The sequence below is a fragment of the Quercus lobata genome, chromosome 5 (genome assembly GCF_001633185.2).
Source record: "Quercus lobata isolate SW786 chromosome 5, ValleyOak3.0 Primary Assembly, whole genome shotgun sequence".
NCBI lineage: Eukaryota > Viridiplantae > Streptophyta > Magnoliopsida > Fagales > Fagaceae > Quercus > Quercus lobata.
This window is the reverse complement of record NC_044908.1, coordinates 35,349,308-35,368,469: the sequence shown is the minus strand read 5'-3', so window position 1 is coordinate 35,368,469 and position 19,162 is coordinate 35,349,308. Positions and strand designations below refer to the sequence as shown.

The following is a 19,162-nucleotide window of genomic DNA, read 5'->3' as shown; positions in this document are numbered from 1 at the left end:
TATCCGTGTGTGATGGCCTTTAAAATAAGTCTTATATATATAGGATTGTGAGAAAAGAAACCTTAAACAAATACATCAACATGAGCCGAAATTCAAATATGGAAATTCTGATTTTGTAAAGCTCAATAGGTCGAGCTTATGTCGAGCTGTCCATTAAGTCTCGCTAGTAGCTTTCTGTCGAGTTTCATTAAAACAACTTTTCTTCACTTATTTCTTGGATCAATCTTCATGTCTTTAATACAACCACTTGATATGTATCAAACTCAACTTAGATCTACCCAATTTACAAGTAAAGTGCATTTTGTCAAAGGATTAGTCAATTACATAGAAACTCTAACAAGATAATTCATACATAGCAATGAATTTTTAATTTCAAGAATTAAATCATCAATTTAATGAGCATGTAGTGGAGTTGTGTGTTCTTAATTAGTTCAACTTTAGACTATCAAGAGATTTGTGAATATTTTAGAATTGATTTTATTTGTTTGTTGGTAAACAAGTTTTATACTTAAGATTTCACAAGTTACGAACAGTATGTTGAAAATAGAATTTCACCATTGTAAGCACAATGTAGTTTGACATCTGAAGTTTAAAAATTTGTTAAATATTAATAAATTGTTCTAATAAAAGTAAGAATTAGAATCGATTATCAATTTATTTGTAGAGCGGTCATATATGTATTTACCAATGTTTGAGTTTCTATTACAACTATGGAATGCGTGTTACTAATCACAAATATGGGGAAAATGGGCATTTGACCCTAATTTACAAATTATGCATCAAAATACCTCTGTTTTAAAACTATTTAGCAAAATACCCCTGTTTTTTAAACTCAATTTTAACAAAATCAAGTTACAGGTGAAACTCGACATTGCTAATGTTGAGTTCCACTTAAAAATATACATATAACTTGATTTTAAGGGTATAGAGTTTTACACCTAACTCAATTTTGTTAAAATTGAGTTTCAAAAACAAGGGAATTTTGCTAAATAATTTTAAAACAGAGGCATTTTGCTGCATAGTTTGTAAATTAGGGGTAAATGTCCATTTTCCCCCACGAATATTATTAAAACTATGCTTTGCAATAAAAGTGGAAAATAACTTTTTATTGAAATATTTCATTTTTTATTTTAAAAAGAAAATTGCTTCAAAATTTTCTTAAAAATCAATCATAGATGATTTTTGATATTTAAAAGAAGGCTTAGTTCAAATATTGATTATAGTTGATTGGGTTGAAATCTATTAATTAACAATTATAATGTGTCTTTTCTTTTGTTAATACTAAATTTAGAATAATTTTATTTTTAATGTAATCATTTAGTTTTAAATTTTTAATTTATTTTTCATTCTTAATTTTAAAATATTATCGGGGGTACTAAAGAGAAAATTATGCTTTGCTTTTAATTGATGAAAACAAAAATATGAAGGCTAGGTGGTTTCTAACAAGACCCCGTGGCCTAGTCTCCCGCCCAAAAATAAGGGGGGCCAAAGCTGCAATCATTAAAAGATGGCTTTCTAGTTTCTTCTAGTTCTACCCTCCAAGCAATTTATTACCAAGTATGCTTATACGCACATCATTCAAATCAATCTGTATATAATAGAAAAATGAGTAGAATATATATAATTTTGTTTAAAAATGACCTACATCATTTTGTATATAATTGTGTAAATTTACAATTTTATTACAGGATGTATGTAAATTTATACTGATATTATTCATTTTGTATTTATTTTTTATTTTTTATTTACGTATTTCGAGGATGAAAGAAGGGAGTGGACGGTGATTTTTGTGTGTAAAAAAAAGTAAACAATTAAAAAAATTAATAAAAATAAATATTTTAATGAAATATATTGTGAAATAGATAATTTAACGTGAAATATTTTGAAAAGTGAATATGTAAGATAGAAAAAATAAACTATTATGCCAAAATAGACAAAAACAAATTATACAAAGAGAAGACATTGAACAAAGAAAATTTCAACCAATTTACCTACCATGATTGCACCTCTCTCTTCTCTCATGGCCATGTCACATGTGATATGGTGTATGCCATTATTGAGAGAAGACATTGAACAAAGAAAATGAAAAAACAAAACCAAAAAAAAAAAAAAATGATTCTGTAGCAGAGACAGGAAATCCATAATTCATGTCTCATGTTAAAAGCCTCTTTCCAAAGTTCAAATTTAAGACTCCTTGCAATGTCCCACCATCCACTTCCACAGGTACAGCTATTTTCTTTCTCCATCTCCACCAATTTCAACCACTAACTTCTTTTCTTTCTTTCTTTATTATTTTTTTTTTCTCTCCTTGGGATTCTCTAAGTCAACTATCTTCACCTAGTTGCCACTATAAATATAACACAGCTCGGCTCAGTGAAACTCAAAAATCGAAGCTCCTCTCTGTCTAGTGCTTTGTTTGTTAGTAGTAGTATTATTTTGTGAGTGTTAGTTTGGAGTGATGGAAAACGAGGAAGTTCCGTCAGCACCTTCAACACCTGCGACCCCAGGGACTCCAGGTGCTCCATTGTTTGGTGGTTTCAAGGCAGAGAGAAGTGGTAATGGTAGGAGATCCCTTCTCAAGAACTGTAAGTGTTTCAATGTTGAAGAATGGGCCATGGAAGAAGGCACCTTACCCAAACTCTCTTGTTCATTACCACCCCCTCCTGTTCCACTTGCAAAAAAGGTCCATTTCTAGCTCTCACACAAGCTAACCCATATTTTTGTTTTTGTTTGGAAAATTATTACCAAACAGCATTTATACAGGGTGTGAACACGATTAGTACTGTGAAGTAATCGTGTTTGTTTTTATATATTTTTCATGAATCGATTAATGAGAAAAAGATGGATATTTTATGTAAAAAGTGAATGAAAAGCTAGAGTAATAACCCAATAAATTGATTATGTTGGCAGGTGGGAGCTGAATTCGTTGGCACTCTCATATTGATATTTGCTGGGACAGCTGCAGCCATTGTGAACCAAAAGACAAATGGCTCCGAAACCCTTCTTGGCTGTGCTGCTTCAACTGGCCTTGCTGTTATGATTGTCATTCTCTCAACTGGACACATCTCAGGGGCACATCTCAACCCAGCTGTCACCATTGCCTTCGCTGCCCTGAAGCACTTCCCGTGGAAACATGTAACACAAAAATCTCAATTAACTCTATACACACTAAACTTATTCCTTGTTTTTTTATTTGTTCTGGTTGTATGGGCCACGAGACCACCATGTGGTCTAGTTTTGACACATGTCGTGTCTATATATCACACCCAGTTCTTCACTGCAATGGAGCCAAACCCAGTGAAGGATTAACTGATCAATTGACCGGTCATAAAAGTTTTTTTTCTTTTCTTTTTTTCTTTCTTTGTTTTATAAAATTTTAACATATTATGTATGTGCTTTATAATAATTGTTATTTGTGTCTAAGATATTACTTTGTTTTTATTTAAACTTTATATCTCTTATTCAATAATAAGAAACTTTATTAGTAAAATTAATTAAAACTTATAAATAATTATAAAATTTTTAAGGAAAAAAAAAAGTTATGAAATAAATTGGGTCCATAACAAAATTGTTGTACAAAAGTCCCTCGCTAACACTAGGTTTATATTTTTATTTTTTGTCGTTGTTTTGGCAGGTACCTATGTATATTGGAGCACAGGTGGTGGCATCTTTGTGTGCTGCATTTGCATTAAAGGGGATTTTCCACCCCATAATGGGTGGAGGTGTCACTGTTCCTTCAGGGGCACCATATGGCCAAGCTTTTGCTTTGGAGTTTATAATCAGCTTCAACCTCATGTTTGTTGTCACTGCCGTGGCCACCGACACTAGAGCTGTATGTTACTTTTTCTATAAACCTTTTTTTTTTATCTTAAGAAATTTTGGAAATAATCTTTTCTTTTCTTTTTTTGAAAGCGGAAATAATCTTTTCTTAATAACAATTCTTTTTAGACTTTTTGAATTTTTCTTTCTTCACTATAGACTTTTTGACTTTTGTATACGAGAAAAGCATTTCTCTTTACATAAATTAATTACTCTTTCCACAAATCTGTGATGTATGGTAGGCTGTAAAAGGGTTTTGGAAAGCCAAATTTTGGACTGGATGCAAGCTAAAAAAAAATAGTTTTTTAAAGTATTAGACTTATAAAATAAGAACAATTAATTATAGTACTTTTATTATTAAAAAAATCTACATTTCGGCTTTAAGATTAAATCTGTTTTTAATCTTAAAGTGTTGCTACTTGCTAGGCATCCTATTTTTTTCCAAAATGAACTTTAGAGTTTTTTAATGTCTTTTATAACGTGGAGTGTGGGCACCAAAAGAATATTTCTAAAGGCTCCTATTTCTTGCGGGTACGATCCCTATTATTACAGAATGCTGGAACATTTGATATATTAGAAAGAGGGGACTTGGGTTTCTGCTTCAGTACACTGGACTTATTGTGATGGTGAAAAAAGTGTTTTTATTTTTTTTTAGGGTGGATTCACGAATAAAGAAATTTGACATATTATTTTTCTTCAAGAAAAATCCTTCCATTTTTCACAATTTCAAAAATTGTGTGTCTAGAAGTAGCATGCCATTTATCCAAAAAAGAAGTGGTATTCTTTTCCACTTCGATTATAGCGAAATAGAACTGTTTGCCCAAAAAAATAAAAACAAATAGAAGACATTTGCTGATCAGTGTGCTTATACTGATTATACCTCATAAAAACAGTAGTACGTAGTACCCCTTTTCTGTTAAATTATGTTAACCTCCGGGACATACCGTCCCAAAGGTTTCCAAAGAGACAGTAGTCTCTTTTAAAAATACTTTGTTTGCAATGCAAAGGTCAGGAGACAATAGTCAAAAGATTAGTTGGCACCTTGCATGTTCCATTTCCCATAAATAAATACTCTTTTAACATTTCACTGAGATCAATGCCAAGCTAGAAAGCATTCAAAGAAATATATATATATAAGATGAGGTGCATTTAACAACAGCTGTCAGATATATCAAGTATTAAATATAATATTTTATATCATGAATCTAGCCGCCCTCCAAAAAAGAATAATAATAATAATAATAAGAAAACTTATGAGTTATGTAAGTTTTTTTTTTTTTTTTTTTTTTTTCCCCCTCTTGCCTCATGAGATACCTTCCTTGAGGTAATTTATTTGTACCATTTTTGGTTGATTTGTAAAAAAAAAAAAAAAAAAAAAGTTGTGCAGAGAGAGATATTAATATATGGAGATGTAGAGAATGTGATAATTATGTGAGTGGGAGAGTATAGAGTCATTGACCAATTAATAGTATTAGTATTAGTATTAGTATGACTATGAATGATTCATTGCAATTTGCAGGTGGGAGAGTTGGCGGGAATCGCGGTGGGAGCAACTGTGATGCTCAACATACTCATCGCTGGGTATGTCGGGACTTTACTTTCTGTTAATTAATTAATAAATCTCACCCTCAAATTTTTTTTTTTTTTTTGGTTTAACGAATTAATCCCGCCCTCACTCAACTTTTATAGTATTGGAAGACAGTCTCTTACTTTTAATAAATAAAACAAAAATCAATCATAAATGGCACTTGGGTGGTACATTTAGAGCAATGCCTAGCAAGGTTTTCAGACCCGGACCGTTCAATGAACCGTAAAACGAAGAGGTTCAAGGTTTTTGAGGTTGGACCGAGGTCGAACCGAGGTCGAACCGAGGTCGAACCGTGATGACGTCATAATTAATTTAATAATTATTTAAAATATAAATAAATATATTAAATTAGTACAAATAAAAAAAAAAACTAACTAAAATAGTCTAACTAAATATAAAGATTTTTTTTTTTCAAATGTATTTTTCATATTATAACTTTTATAAACAAAAATATAATGTTTCTTGCTTTATTTATATTTTGATTAGTTAAACTTATGATAATAATAGTTAATAATAATTATTATAATATAAAAATTAGAAGGGCAACCACCCACCTTAAATAAATTTTTTAAAAGTGACATATTTTATTAAAAAAGAAAAAAGAAAAAAAAGGAGATACAAGCTGGTATCAACACTGGCGGATAGTAAAATTTAAAAACATTTGAATAGTCAAATCACTCTAATTACTTCATTGGGCTTCACAAGGTCAAGTGGGTAGTGGTGTTGTCAGCAAAACAGTGCAGCACACTTAACAAAAACATGAATCCAATGAAGCTGGGCAGCAAGTGTCCGTGAACTTCAAAATTTAAAAGCTTTCATTATTTCCAAGGCTAGGCAGCAAGTGTCCATGTACTGTAGACACGTGGAGAGCTTAGGAAGTTTTCAATATTTCCAATACTAGGTCCGTGTCAGTGTAGTCAAGTCATAACAAATACAAGGGAAAGTGAGAAATCAGACCACATACTTAACAAGGTTTCAGCAAAGAAGAGAGAGAGGGAGACGGATAGAGAAGAAGAAGAAAAAAAAGAAAAAAGAAGCAGAATATGAAGAAAAAAAAGAAAGGAGAAGCAGAAGAAGAAGAAGCAGTTGCTTCATGGCGCCACTCCTGTTTCGTCGTTGTCTTTCCTTTTCTCCTTTTTTGTGTTTTTTTTAATTTTTGGTTCAGATTCAATGGGTTGCTTCATGGCACCACCCTTTCTTCATCGTCATCTTCTTCCTTTTCTCCTTTTCTGTGTTTTTTTTTTTTTTTTGGGTTCAAATTCAATGGGAAGTAGAGAACCGTGAGAACCGGTCTGATCACGGTTCTCAGAACCGTGAGGTCCGACCGCGGTTAGCACGGGTCCCTGTTTTTTGCTCATAGAACGGTTCTTGATGCTAAAAGAACCGCAAAAATGAACGGTTCGAGGTTTTTCCGGTCGGACCGTACGGTCCGGTCCGGGTTTGAAAACCTTGATGCCTAGAACAATATAAAAGGCATAACATGTGTCACAACTTACCTACGTGGTAAGTTGTGAGTGGTATAGATATGATGATGAGTTTGTATGAGGACACACTTTTACCACTCACAATTTGTGTTATTCTATGTAGTCTAAACATTACTCCTACATTTATTTAAAACTTAAAACTTACGTCATTACCAAATTATTATTTTTATTATTGAAAAAAAAAAAAAAAAAAAGATGGTACTGCTTTGTGGCTTGAAGCAATGACATTGGTTTAGGAAGATGAAAAATATAACTCAATTGAATATTAAAAATTTCCCAAAACGTCTTACAATATATACACATGAAAATTATTAAATATTTTGAGAATACCATAAATGCGTACTCTTCTATCTTACATGAATTATGGATCCCACTATAAATTTAATTAGTGGGACCCACACTTATGTGAGAGGGAAAAGTACACATTTATGATACTCTAGGAGTACTCAATAATTACCCATATACACAAAAGTTTCAATAGCTTAGAAGGGCTGACTTTTTAACATTTTTGGAGATACAAAAAATTTTCATAAATTTTTTTCACACTTTGCTACTATGAAATAATATCACTTTCAATTGAACTCATTACTCCCACTCATTTTATTGTTATGCATCAATCACAACAGGCTATACAAATTTTGTGTCACTGTGTTTGTTGTTTTTTCCGTCAAAACCACCTTAAAAGGCAGAGTCAAACTAATCACAAATAAAAGATTTATTTCAATAACAACATAGAAACGGAATTCATTAATTAATGCCTCTTAATTTTTGAAGAAGAACAATACTCTTACCGATGGTGTCTTCTTCAAAACTTTTCTTTTTGTGCTATTCTATTAGGGAAACAACAGGAGGTTCAATGAACCCAGTGAGAACACTAGGGCCGGCCGTCGCAGCAAACAACTACAAAGCCATATGGGTCTACATGACTGCTCCCATCCTCGGGGCACTTTGCGGGGCAGGAACCTACACTGCCGTGAAGCTGCCAGAAGAAGATGGTGAGAATCACGAAAAGCCTTCAACAACAAGGAGCTTCAGAAGGTGACAGATCAACACCATCTTCAGATCGACCTACACTGCTAATATAGAAATTCCATCAGATGATAATGAAGTTGGATCAATACAAAACAAGACTAAAGACAAAAAGATGGAACACAAATTCACCATCAGCTCTGGTGGTTACATGCATATCACACTAAGAAATCATGTTTGCATCAGTGATACATATATAATAATCAAGCTAGGTTTCCTCCCATAAAATATTATAAATAACTTTGGGATGTGATGACTGAGAGTTGACTTTCATTTGCAAGTACATATTGGAGTAATTTCGGTGGTCTCTGTTTTCTTTCACTGTATTTGTTTCTCCTTTTGATCATGTAAAGCGAATCGACAATTGAGATCATATCTTTATGTGATATTTCCTCCTCTTTGTGGGCTTGGTAGTTTACACATGGACTCAATGGGTCTTAAATCCAAGAATTTGTCCTCTACCTAGTTCTCAGTAGAGGTGCAGATCAAGCTATATACTATAGTTCATTAGAAGAGAGAGAAAGAAAGATGTATGTATCATGCAAAGTCCCTCATCCAAATAATAGAGGCACAACAGCAGGGACGGAGCCAGGACTTGAAGTTAGGGGCGGCTCTACTATTGGTTACATGCGGTAACTCCAACCTCTAACTTTGCTGCTTAGACGTTGAAGGGTTTTTTTTTTGTCTTTGATATGTATGTTTGCTGTTAGATAAGGACAAAATTTTTTTAAAGGGCCAAGTTGTTTGTTTTGAGTAAAATTTGTTGGTTGAAATTAATTTTTTTTAGTTTTGCTATTAGTAATTTTTGTTGTTGTGCTAATGTTTTTGAGCTTGTATATTTTGTTTTAGATTTTAGATCTATAATTTTTTTAATGACCTTTAAAAATAGAAAAATGTAACGGCTACAAACTTGTTTTATAAGTTAATAATGTGGTGAGTGTTATTGGTAAGTAAAAAAAATTATATAAGTGGTGAGCTCAAATACGAACCAATAAGAATTTGCTATCTTAACACTTTATAAAAAAATTGTAAAAAAATTTGTGACTATACTATTACTCTTAAAAGAATCAATAACATTGTTTGGGGGCAAAGTGTAATTTTATAAAACAAAATTACTAAAATTAATATCTATATATATACTAATATTGAAATAAATAAATAAATAAAATTAGGGGAGGCCATTGCCCCCCAAAGCCCAAGCTTAGTTCTGTCCCTGCACAACAGTGCTCCACAAGGTGATGGAATATGAGACAGCCCTAGGGGAATGTCCATGTATAATATTGCATTTCAGTTTCAGGGTTCTGTATCAACAGGACTTCTATTCATATTCAACATAAGCACTTCTTTATGTGTACATCTAATATGAGTAGAAAATCTGTAGCAAGGACTGCAAAACATTAAACTAAAATGAAAAGTGCAGCAATTTCATTGGAATGATCAAGAAAAAGTTCAAGTCGCTTGCCAACATTTTGCAATGAGAATCTAGAACGAAGCACAACTGAAGAATTATTTTAAACAGTTCTTTAATCGAAGTAGTCAGCAACAGCAACCCAGATTTTGACAAGCCATTCTCCCATGTTAATAAAAGACAAAACAATATAGCACAATAACATAGTGGCGAATCAGTGTTATGTGCCTCCTAACATTCCCTAATCACTGGTAAAGACCAAAATGGAATTAACTAACTCAGGCTTTTTAAAAACCAATACAACCAGTTTGCTTTTCCATTCTACGATCACGTGCTACAATTATATTCCTATAAGCACCCGTCCATCGCACCTCAAATATATTCATATTTCAGTTCTGCTTCATAAATACTCTCATAGATTTAAAGTTTAGAGCATATCAAGGGGATCAATTCGCTGAACTAATAAGGAATAACAGACAAGCAAAAAGAAGATCAGATAACCGTAACTTCCATTAATGGGTGTGTCTGGTAATGCTAAAAGTACTAATAGCGTTTAGAGCTCGTTTAACAGAAATTGCCATACTTCTGGAAAATTTTGCTAAAGAGCTTTTAAAAGGGGTCCTCAAAGCTAAAAACGGTTTTAAGGCTAAAACTGAAATTTGGAGCTTTTAGGAAACAGCTCTACAATTCACTTTTCATATTTTATAAATCCAAAACTTATAAGTATTATTCACTGTAATTAGCCAAACCCTCAAAATGCTAAATTGCAATTCAATTAAAGCTCTATATCACAAAATCTCTACTACTAAAGCTCTATTTCCTAGAGCAATGCCAAACGGACACTTAGGGTATGTTTGGTATGGTGTAATAGTTTCTGTAATAAAATAGTTATTCATGTATAATAGCAATTTAGTAACTTCAGTCATTTGATTACATCTTTATTACATAGATTAGTTATTACATAGGAATAACTATTATTTATATTAAAGAATAGCTATACCTCTTTAAGATGAATATAATAGCTATTTTTTAGTACATATAATAGCTAGGTTTTAAAATTAATATATTTCCAAAAATATAAATTTTCTTTATTCATTATCTTTTACAAGCTTTCCATATGTAACAACCAAATTTATGGATAGTAATAGTTATTCCATTACAATATCTTCTAGTAATAAAGATTACTATTCCTAATATAATATTCATTCAGTGTACCAAACGTACCCTTGTAGAGTTATCGGGACAGTTAGGTGATGAGAGGTGCAATATGTAGCAAATAATAGAAGACTGGCATATTCTATACTCCACATAGATCTTTAATCTGCTAAGGGGAAATCAAAGCTTGAAGGAAAAGGGAACTTTGGAGGTGAAGTTGGGAAGAAAGTTCAGAAATGGCAATGGAGCCTCCTCCAAAACACAATATCAGTACTCATCTTCAACCCCAAGAAGTCAATTTGTTTACCATTAAATGTTTTGCATCCTGGAAAAGTTAGAAGTGAATTTTCAACTACCAAAATTGTCACATTCAAAAACTGATTGAGGGGCAACCTTTTCATAGAAAATTAAAGTATACAAGGCATGACCCAAGCAAAATTAGAATGCATATTGGACAAGATGTTAATTCAAAAAATTTAAGAGCTTAGCTAATTGAACGGGTTTTGACCTTTTAGATGTTCAATAATAAATTTAACGAGGATTTGTTTTCTTGGCTACCAATAGAATTTTTATTTTCATTGTAAACATGTTTGACTTTGAAATCTAAGTTCTCTTCCTAATCCTTTGGCTTTGACCACATAACAAAAGTTCATGGCATGACAGATCTGATTCATATTATTTACTTTTACTGCACTTTTCTTAAATTTTTTACCTTTTACACATTTCTCTTCTCTTCTTAATCTGTATTTGCTAATTGCTAAAGGAAGGCATATAGCTAAATTGGACCTTATGCATTTTTAAGCTTTGAGCAACAAAAACAGATTCTGCCTTCTAGTATGCCGAGGGCCTAGTGTAGGGAATGTGTGTAGGATGAACTGTTTTGGGTTTGTTTAGCAATGAGAGTTGTTTAGAACATTTAGTAGGCGGTTAGGCACCTCTACAAAAACACTAAGTTCCAAAGAACAGCACACAAAGGCTTAAAATCACTAATTCTCAAAAAATTTGGTTACAAAATGAGAGTACAAAAGTACTTATACAATCTATTCTACAACTAACAACCATTAGTATCTTGCCAAGTGTCAAATTAACACTGGTTACATCTAACACAAGTAACTAACTCATTAACAAAACTAATTAATTTAGATAAGAATGACTACAATATAAGCTAACTACCTTAAGGCTCTTGTTTGGACACAAAGATAGTTGTAAAACTAACTATTCTCAACAGCTAAGGCTGCTAGCTAGAACTCAAACAAAGACATCTTAAAACAGCTTAGAAGATGCTCCTGCATCAGGATGCCCTTCTTAGAAAGCACTTGGCCTCAAGTACTCTTGGCCTCCTTTGGATCATGGTAAGGAGTAAGGTGCTGCACATTGAAAATATTGGAGACAGACAAGTGGGAAGGTAGCTCAATCTCATAGGCATTGTGATTGATTCTCTTCAAAACCCTGCAAGGACCATACTTCCTTTGTCTCAACTTAGCATACTATCCTTTTGGTCTTCTATCTTTAGAAATCAACACCCAAACTATGTCTCCAACCTCAAATACCACATGTTTCCTGTGTAAGTCAGCAGCTGCTTTGTACTTTGCATTGGTTGCTTCTAGCTTGATCTTCACTTGTTGATGAACTTGTTGTATAACATTTGCCATATCTTCAGCCTTTGGATGAACTCTCTTGGGCATTGGTAAAGCTACCAAGTCAGACACACTACTAGGATTGTTGCCATACACAATTTCAAAAGGGCTGTAACTTGAACTTCTATTGACAGAACTATTGAAAGTAAATTCTGCTATGGGCAAAATCCCCTAAATCTGTCAACTACAACAAAAATACTATTTACCCTTCTTGTGGTTGGAGGCAACCCCAATACAAAATCCATGCTTATGCACTCCCATGGCTTGGTAGGCACTGGCAAAGGAAGATATAGGCCTGAATTAGTGGCTGTCCCCTCGGATTTTTGACAAACCAAGCACCTTTGAACCAGTTTAGACACCCTCCATGCCTTTCCAAAAGTACTTATGTTGCATCAAAGATAAAGTCTTGTCCCTTCCAAAGTGCCCTTGACTATGCACTTCCAAGCAGCAACTGATCCCTCAATGAACAATTAGGAACACAAAGTTGCACTCCTTTGAATAGAAAGCCTTCCTTCTCATAGAAACCAAGATATGCTACATAGTTGCCTTGCTTGATTGCAGCTAAAATAGGCTGCAACTTGTTGTCACCCATGTAATGTTCCTTGAACACATCAAAGCCAAGTACCACAGCTTGCATATGGCAAAGCAAGGCCTGTCTTCGACTTAGACCATCAGCCACTTCATTTAAGACACCCGCCTTATGTCTTATGCAGAAATTTTATTGCTGTAAATAGGCAACCCACTTAGCATGCCTTTTATGCAGACTTTGCTGGTTATGCAGGTGCTTGAGTGCCTCATGATCAGTATTAAGAATAAATTATTTATAGGCAAGATAGTAATTCCTATACTTGATAGCTCGGACTATAGCATAGAACTCTAAATCACAAGTACAATAGTTCAATTTAGCACCACTGAGTTTCTCACTAAAGAAGGCTATAGGCTTACTTTCTTGACTGAGAACTCCCCCAATACCATGGATTGAAGCATCTGTATCCAGCTCAAAAGTCTTCTCAAAGTCTGGAACTTGCAAAACAGGTGATAAAGTGAGAGCCTTCTTGAGTGCTGCAAAACTGCCATTGGCTTGAACTGACCAAACTAGGTTCTTTTGCTTCAAACAATCAATCAAAGGTGCTGCTATTGAACTGAAATTCTGGATGAATCTTCTGTAAAAAGTGGCTAAGCCATGAAAGCTTCATACTTCACTGACTGATTTGGGAATTGGCCACTCAAGAATGGCCTGCACTTTAGAAGAATCCATTTTGATACCTTTTGCAAAAATGACATACCCCAAAAATCCCACTTGATCTGTTGCAAAAGAACATTTCTTTGTGTTTGCATAGAATTTATACTCTCTTAACAGCTCAAACACTCTTCTAAGATGCTCAACATGATTCAAGCTCTTAGAATACACTAAAATGTCATCAAAATAAACCACTGCACAGAATCCTAAGGGGGCTGCTGTTTAGGCATAGAATTGATTAAGGGAAATGAGAGTTGCTTAGAACAGTGAACAAGGTGTGACAAAACCTTCTTAAGAGAAATCCAACTCTTAAAAATAGCACTAGGATAATCTATGTAATTGCATTCAAAAACTAATCACAAAGTAACAACAATGTGGTACTTATACTATTTGTTTGGCATTGGAGCCTTCTAGATGCTTGACAAGTGTCTAAATCCTATTGGCTGATGCTTAAGCAATCATCTAACTAACTAACTAACTAACTATTCACAAGAGGATTAGGATGCAACAACTTGAAATGCCCTGCATCAGGACTCTCCCTCTTAAGAAGCACTTGACCTCAAATTCTCTTGATTGCTACAAGATTTGTATGAATTTCTAGCTTTCTAGAATGATGCACTTGCATTGTGTAATGAGTTTTCTACTGTTGGCAGCACACCAAAGGCTGCTGCTTCTATGCAGCGAAGTCCCACACAACTGAACCAACCTTCATCTTGACCATTGGCTTGGGGTTTACTTTCCTCTTCTTTGGTTGCAAATAGTAGGGGTGTACCATCTTGTACATAATGTGTGCGCTACACCTTCTACCATGGATGGTTTTCCTATCATGTTGACGTGGCCTTCCACTTGCAAGCAAGAGATGACAAACATTCATGGTCTTCTTATCACAAAGAACACAATCTTGAAAGCTATTGATTGATAAGAACCATAAGCACCCTCTCGAAACCCTATTTTCACCTCCTTCTTTCTCTATATTAGCATCTAATCCTTCTTCCACAAATGGATCATACACAGGTTCTAGAATGCATTCCTTCACTTTATTGTTTTCAATCGGCAATATGCTATCACTAACTTCTTCTTCTTCTTCTTCTTCATATTGATCATACATGGGTGCATTCATTAGCATATCTTCCTTGGGTGCTTGCAAGGTATTATCAAGGATCAAAGTTATACCTTCTTCTTTAATCCCTTCCGCCACAAAGGATTTTCCTTCCAACTGCATGGCTGACTTCCACTTGTTAGGGGCTTCATAGAATTGTCCTCCACAATTGTAACACTTGAAAATTCCATTGCTTGTGCCATGCTTGCATGCAATGGATGCCTTTGATAGACCAGGTACTGAATTAACAGAAAAACACTCTGCTGCATTTCCGTTGTCCTTCTTGGTCTGCCAATAATCAATCTTGGTTGGCCAAGATTGCTGCCAAGGACTTGCACTTGCTGGTACTTGGTTTCTTAAGGCTTCAGATTGCAATGACTTCCTATGCAAATTTTGGAAGATGGTTTGCATGTATTTGAAAGGCAGGAATTGCTTTTGTAATTGTCTCTTCATTTTGAACCATTCTTGCACCTTTCCTTTTCCCATTCTCACTCTTTGGACCTGCAATTGCCTCCACCAAACAAATGCCCTGCCCTTGAGTTTATTTGCTACCAATTTCACCTTCTTGTAGTCTGGTACCTCATGGAAGTCAAAGATTCTTTCCACTTGGTTAAGCCAGTCCACGAATTCTTCATTATTAAAGCTACCACAGAACTCAGATAACTCAATCTTGAAGTTGGATTCCCACTTTTGCTCATGATCCCTTGGTTGCAGAACAGGAATTTGCCTTCCATGTCTTATCCTTGGGTTGTAGGCAAAGGATCCTCATAGCTTTCTTCATTTGATGCCTCACCTCCATGATAATTGTGGTTGTTTGGCTTCTGTATTTCGTCTCTTTGAACCTGCTCAGTCAAGGCATGGATTTGCCTCCTCAACGCTTCCACTTCATATTCTAAGGCAAAGTGCTGCTCCAAAACTTCTGGATCATTGGCTGCATAAGTCTCCAAGGCTGCCTCTTGAACCACTACTTTCATCCCTTTGTCCTTACTTTCCTTCTCAAACACCATCTTTCACTACTGCAGAATCTTGCCAGCACAATTGAAGGCTTCTATTTTGATAAAGGTAAGGTATTAAGGCTGCGAATGAAATCAAGATAGGATCTTGACAGGTTCTTGATGACAAAAAATGAGAAACAATACAAGAACTTAAATCCTAAGGATCTCAAGCTCTGATACCAAACAAGTGTAGGGAATGTGTGTAGGCTGAACTGTTTTGGGTTTGTTAGCAATGAGAGTTGTTTAGAACATTTAGTAGGCGGTTAGGCACCTCTACAAGAACACTAAGTTCCAAAGAAAAGCACACAAAGGCTTAAAATCACTAATTCTCAGCAAATTTGGTTACAAAATGAGAGTATAAGAGTACTTATACAATCTGTTCTGCAACTAACAACCATTAGTATCTTACCAAGTGTCAAACTAACACTGGTTACATCAAAGACAAGTAACTAACTCATTAACAAGACTAACTAATTCAGATAAAAATGACTGTCATATAAGCTAACTGCCTTAAGGCTCTTGTTTAGACATAAAGATAGTTGTAACTAACTGTTCTCAACAGCTAAGGCTGCTAGCTGGAACTCAATCAAAGACAACTTAAAACAGCTTAGAAGATGCTCCTGCATCAGGGCCAGAAATTAAACTTTTAGCAACCCTCTCAGAGAGTACAACAAAGAACTCACTTCAATAAACATGTTTCTGAAATTAACTTTTGGAAATCTCATACTGTTGAGGATTTAGCAGTCTGGCATTGAGTTCCTACTTATCAATTCTTGGTAGCTAGATTAGACTCTGCTAAGCCCTTAATCCTTAGAAGTTCAGGTCCCATTCTTATTAAGCAAATTCCTTGTCTTGCAACCAGCCTTTGTAGCTAAGTGTGGCCTCTCCCTGGGTTTAACCCATAGGAGGGGAGGAATTTGAGGTGGTGACCTCTGCCCACATTGAGTAGCCTAAGAAACACCAACTCGAAAAAGATTCAACATCCATGTCCATGCCTTTCAATGAATTTGTCATATGTCTACCATTGAGAAAACTAAGAATCCATGACATCAGTGGTGTGACTAACGCCAATGCATTAGCATTTAGGAAACATTTTAGGGCAGTAGATTCATCCTACTCTATTGAATGTGCTCTAGACCATAACTAAACTAAGTTTCTATTAAAAATACACAGCTCATGTCATTGAACTAAGCATTTCATAGTTTAGAGCACCTTAACTATGAGAAATCCATATTGAGTTTCATTTTCACAAACTACCAAAGGGCCAATTACTTTACATCTCACAATGGATTCACCAATGGCCAACTTGTCGTAGGAGAAACCTCACATTTCTGTGAACATCACTAATTCATGATGCTAAGCAGATTTCCCAAAATGAGCCAAGAAGCATACATACTAAATTTAAAAGATAGCCAGCGTTTAAGAAAAATCATCACCTTCCCACAGTTAAACAACACTAAAATATATCTAAGTCAAATATAAAACTCACTATTCTACCATTTCATTTTACGATAATAAACCATATGGGTCCAGGTCCAGGGAAGTAATTCTAATTCTGCATTTCCTTCTGCCAGGATTTTTTTTTTTAATTTTTTAATTCAAATTAAAAATAAAAATAAATAAGATGAGGATATAAATATATTATTATAGGCAATTTGGCAAATCCTACACTGCAGATTTAGCAGAACCCATTAACATAAACTGAACTTAACCAAAGCCTCTCCTGCTTCTCAATTTTAACATCCATTGGACTCGAAACAATTGACAAAGACAATGTAATATATGCTCAATTTACAGAAGTTTTTCCGGATAACAGAAGGGAAAAAAATTGAATAACAGCAGAAATTCACTAGATAAAAAATTCACTTGATGGAAGAATATGAATAATAAAAAAAAAAATGTGAATTTACTAATAATTCTTCTATAACCATTAATTAGGATGGAAAGGGGCACAAAAAGGCAATTATAATTCTCCACTTGGTACATGAGAACAAGAAGGCAAGGTAAACAAAATTTAATTGTTATTTTCCAAAGACATCAAGGGGAACAAAAAAGGTACCTCAACTAATCCAAAACCCAAAATCCTTTTTCTTTTTCTTTTTCATTTTTCCTTCTTCACCAATCCCACATTTCTCAGCAGCACTTGTAATTCCTTCACTAAATTGGAACCTTGCTTTTCTTTTCCCACACTTTCTCACCAACAAAACAAACCTTCCTCTTCTTCAACCACCCATCACAGAATGCTCCACCCCACTAACCATGCATTCTGACCCAATTACCCATGAAACATCTCGGCCCTGAAACCCGGGTTGACCCGATGCCTGGAAAGCTTGATTGAAGCTCCTCCTAGGCCTAGCCAACCTCACTCACTACTTGAACGCATTCAAAAAAAAAAAAAATACCCGGCCCGGCCCCACGAACGAGATTCGGACCCAATAGCCCGCTCAGACCATCGAGGTCTGACCCGGACCCTTATCGGGTCGACCCGAGAACCAGAACGATGAAACAAGCGATAGCACGAGATAAGCGATGAGAACGCCAATGAAATCGGCGACGGCGTCCTTCGCAGAGGCTCCGGAGGATTGGAAAAATCCGAGGTGATCGGCAGCCTCTTTCGCAGCGCCGGCGAGGAGGGAGAGGATGGATCCGACCCGAATGGAGTGGCGGCGGAGGAAAGGGTAGCGGGTACGGGTCGCGAGGAAGGAGAAGAGGAGTGTGAGAGAGAAACAGAAGAGCAGATGGTGAAGCTTGTCTGGGGCCAACCATGGATCTTCGTTGTCGTTGTCGTTGGTGGACATTGAACTGATTGAAGTGAAGAGTTTAAGCAAAGGCAAAATGGTGGGAATTTCAAGTTAGTGTTCGATGAGTCCACTCTAATTTGTTTTGTTTCTCTTCAAATCTAAACCCTTATATAGTTACTTATTTTATTATTATTTTTACTGAATAATAGTTTAAGCAAGTGTCTAATTGTAAATTAATAAATAAAATCACCGTGACAGAACCTGTAATGTAATTTTTAATCTGTATCTCGAATCAATCTTAATCGTCGGTCAACTCTATTCTACTCTATTCTTCTCTATTTTCCTTCTATTGAAACTAACCCTTTGAGATCTTGCGATCGGCCATCTACGATTAAAGCTAAATACCACTTGTGTGTCCTAGAAGGGATGGAGGGAGAATTACTTGGAAATGGATGGGACGAATGGGAGTTGCATGGAAATGAATGGTAATTGTGAGGGATTTGAATATATTCTAGGTAGTCACTTTCTGAAGAATTATTATAAGAGAAAGACATAAAAAGATCAACATTTTATTTGTTTCATTGGAAAGCCTTCTATAAAAATAGTTTTTCATATTTTTCAATGTTTGGTAATACAAAAAAATATTGGTCAACAGAAACTATCTTTAGTCAACAGAAAATCCAAATAAAAACAAGACTTATTTTCTATAGGTTGTTTTCCAAAATAAAATAAAATTGGAAAACAAGCTCTCTCTCTCTCTCTCTCTCTCTCTCTCTCTCTCTCTCTCGTGTTTATATATATATATATATATATATATATATATTAGTTATTGGTAATATAATGAATAAGTCTTTATTTATGCAGGTTGAGATTGCTAAAAACTTATTATTGTTCGGTGAAACTACAATAATACTTTTTATATAAATCAGGTTCTATTTATCATTTGCTCTATACTTGAAAGTTATTT

The 19,162-nt window shown here is 34.7% G+C and overlaps 2 protein-coding genes across 2 annotated transcripts; one reads left to right on the top strand and one right to left on the bottom strand.

The window, feature by feature from the left end:
• Nucleotides 1-2,396: 2,396 nt before the first annotated feature.
• On the top strand, nucleotides 2,397-8,633 carry LOC115989320 (aquaporin NIP6-1). Its single transcript, XM_031112991.1, has 5 exons — nucleotides 2,397-2,683; nucleotides 2,911-3,135; nucleotides 3,635-3,832; nucleotides 5,339-5,400; nucleotides 7,729-8,633. Exons 1-5 carry the CDS (start codon nucleotides 2,459-2,461, stop codon nucleotides 7,931-7,933), a joined length of 915 nt encoding a protein of 304 aa, XP_030968851.1. The 5' UTR covers nucleotides 2,397-2,458; the 3' UTR covers nucleotides 7,934-8,633.
• Nucleotides 8,634-17,132: 8,499 nt separating this feature from the next.
• On the bottom strand, nucleotides 17,133-18,321 carry LOC115988771. Its single transcript, XM_031112387.1, has one exon. It carries the CDS (start codon nucleotides 18,250-18,252, stop codon nucleotides 17,899-17,901), a length of 354 nt encoding a protein of 117 aa, XP_030968247.1. The 5' UTR covers nucleotides 18,253-18,321; the 3' UTR covers nucleotides 17,133-17,898.
• Nucleotides 18,322-19,162: the final 841 nt, after the last annotated feature.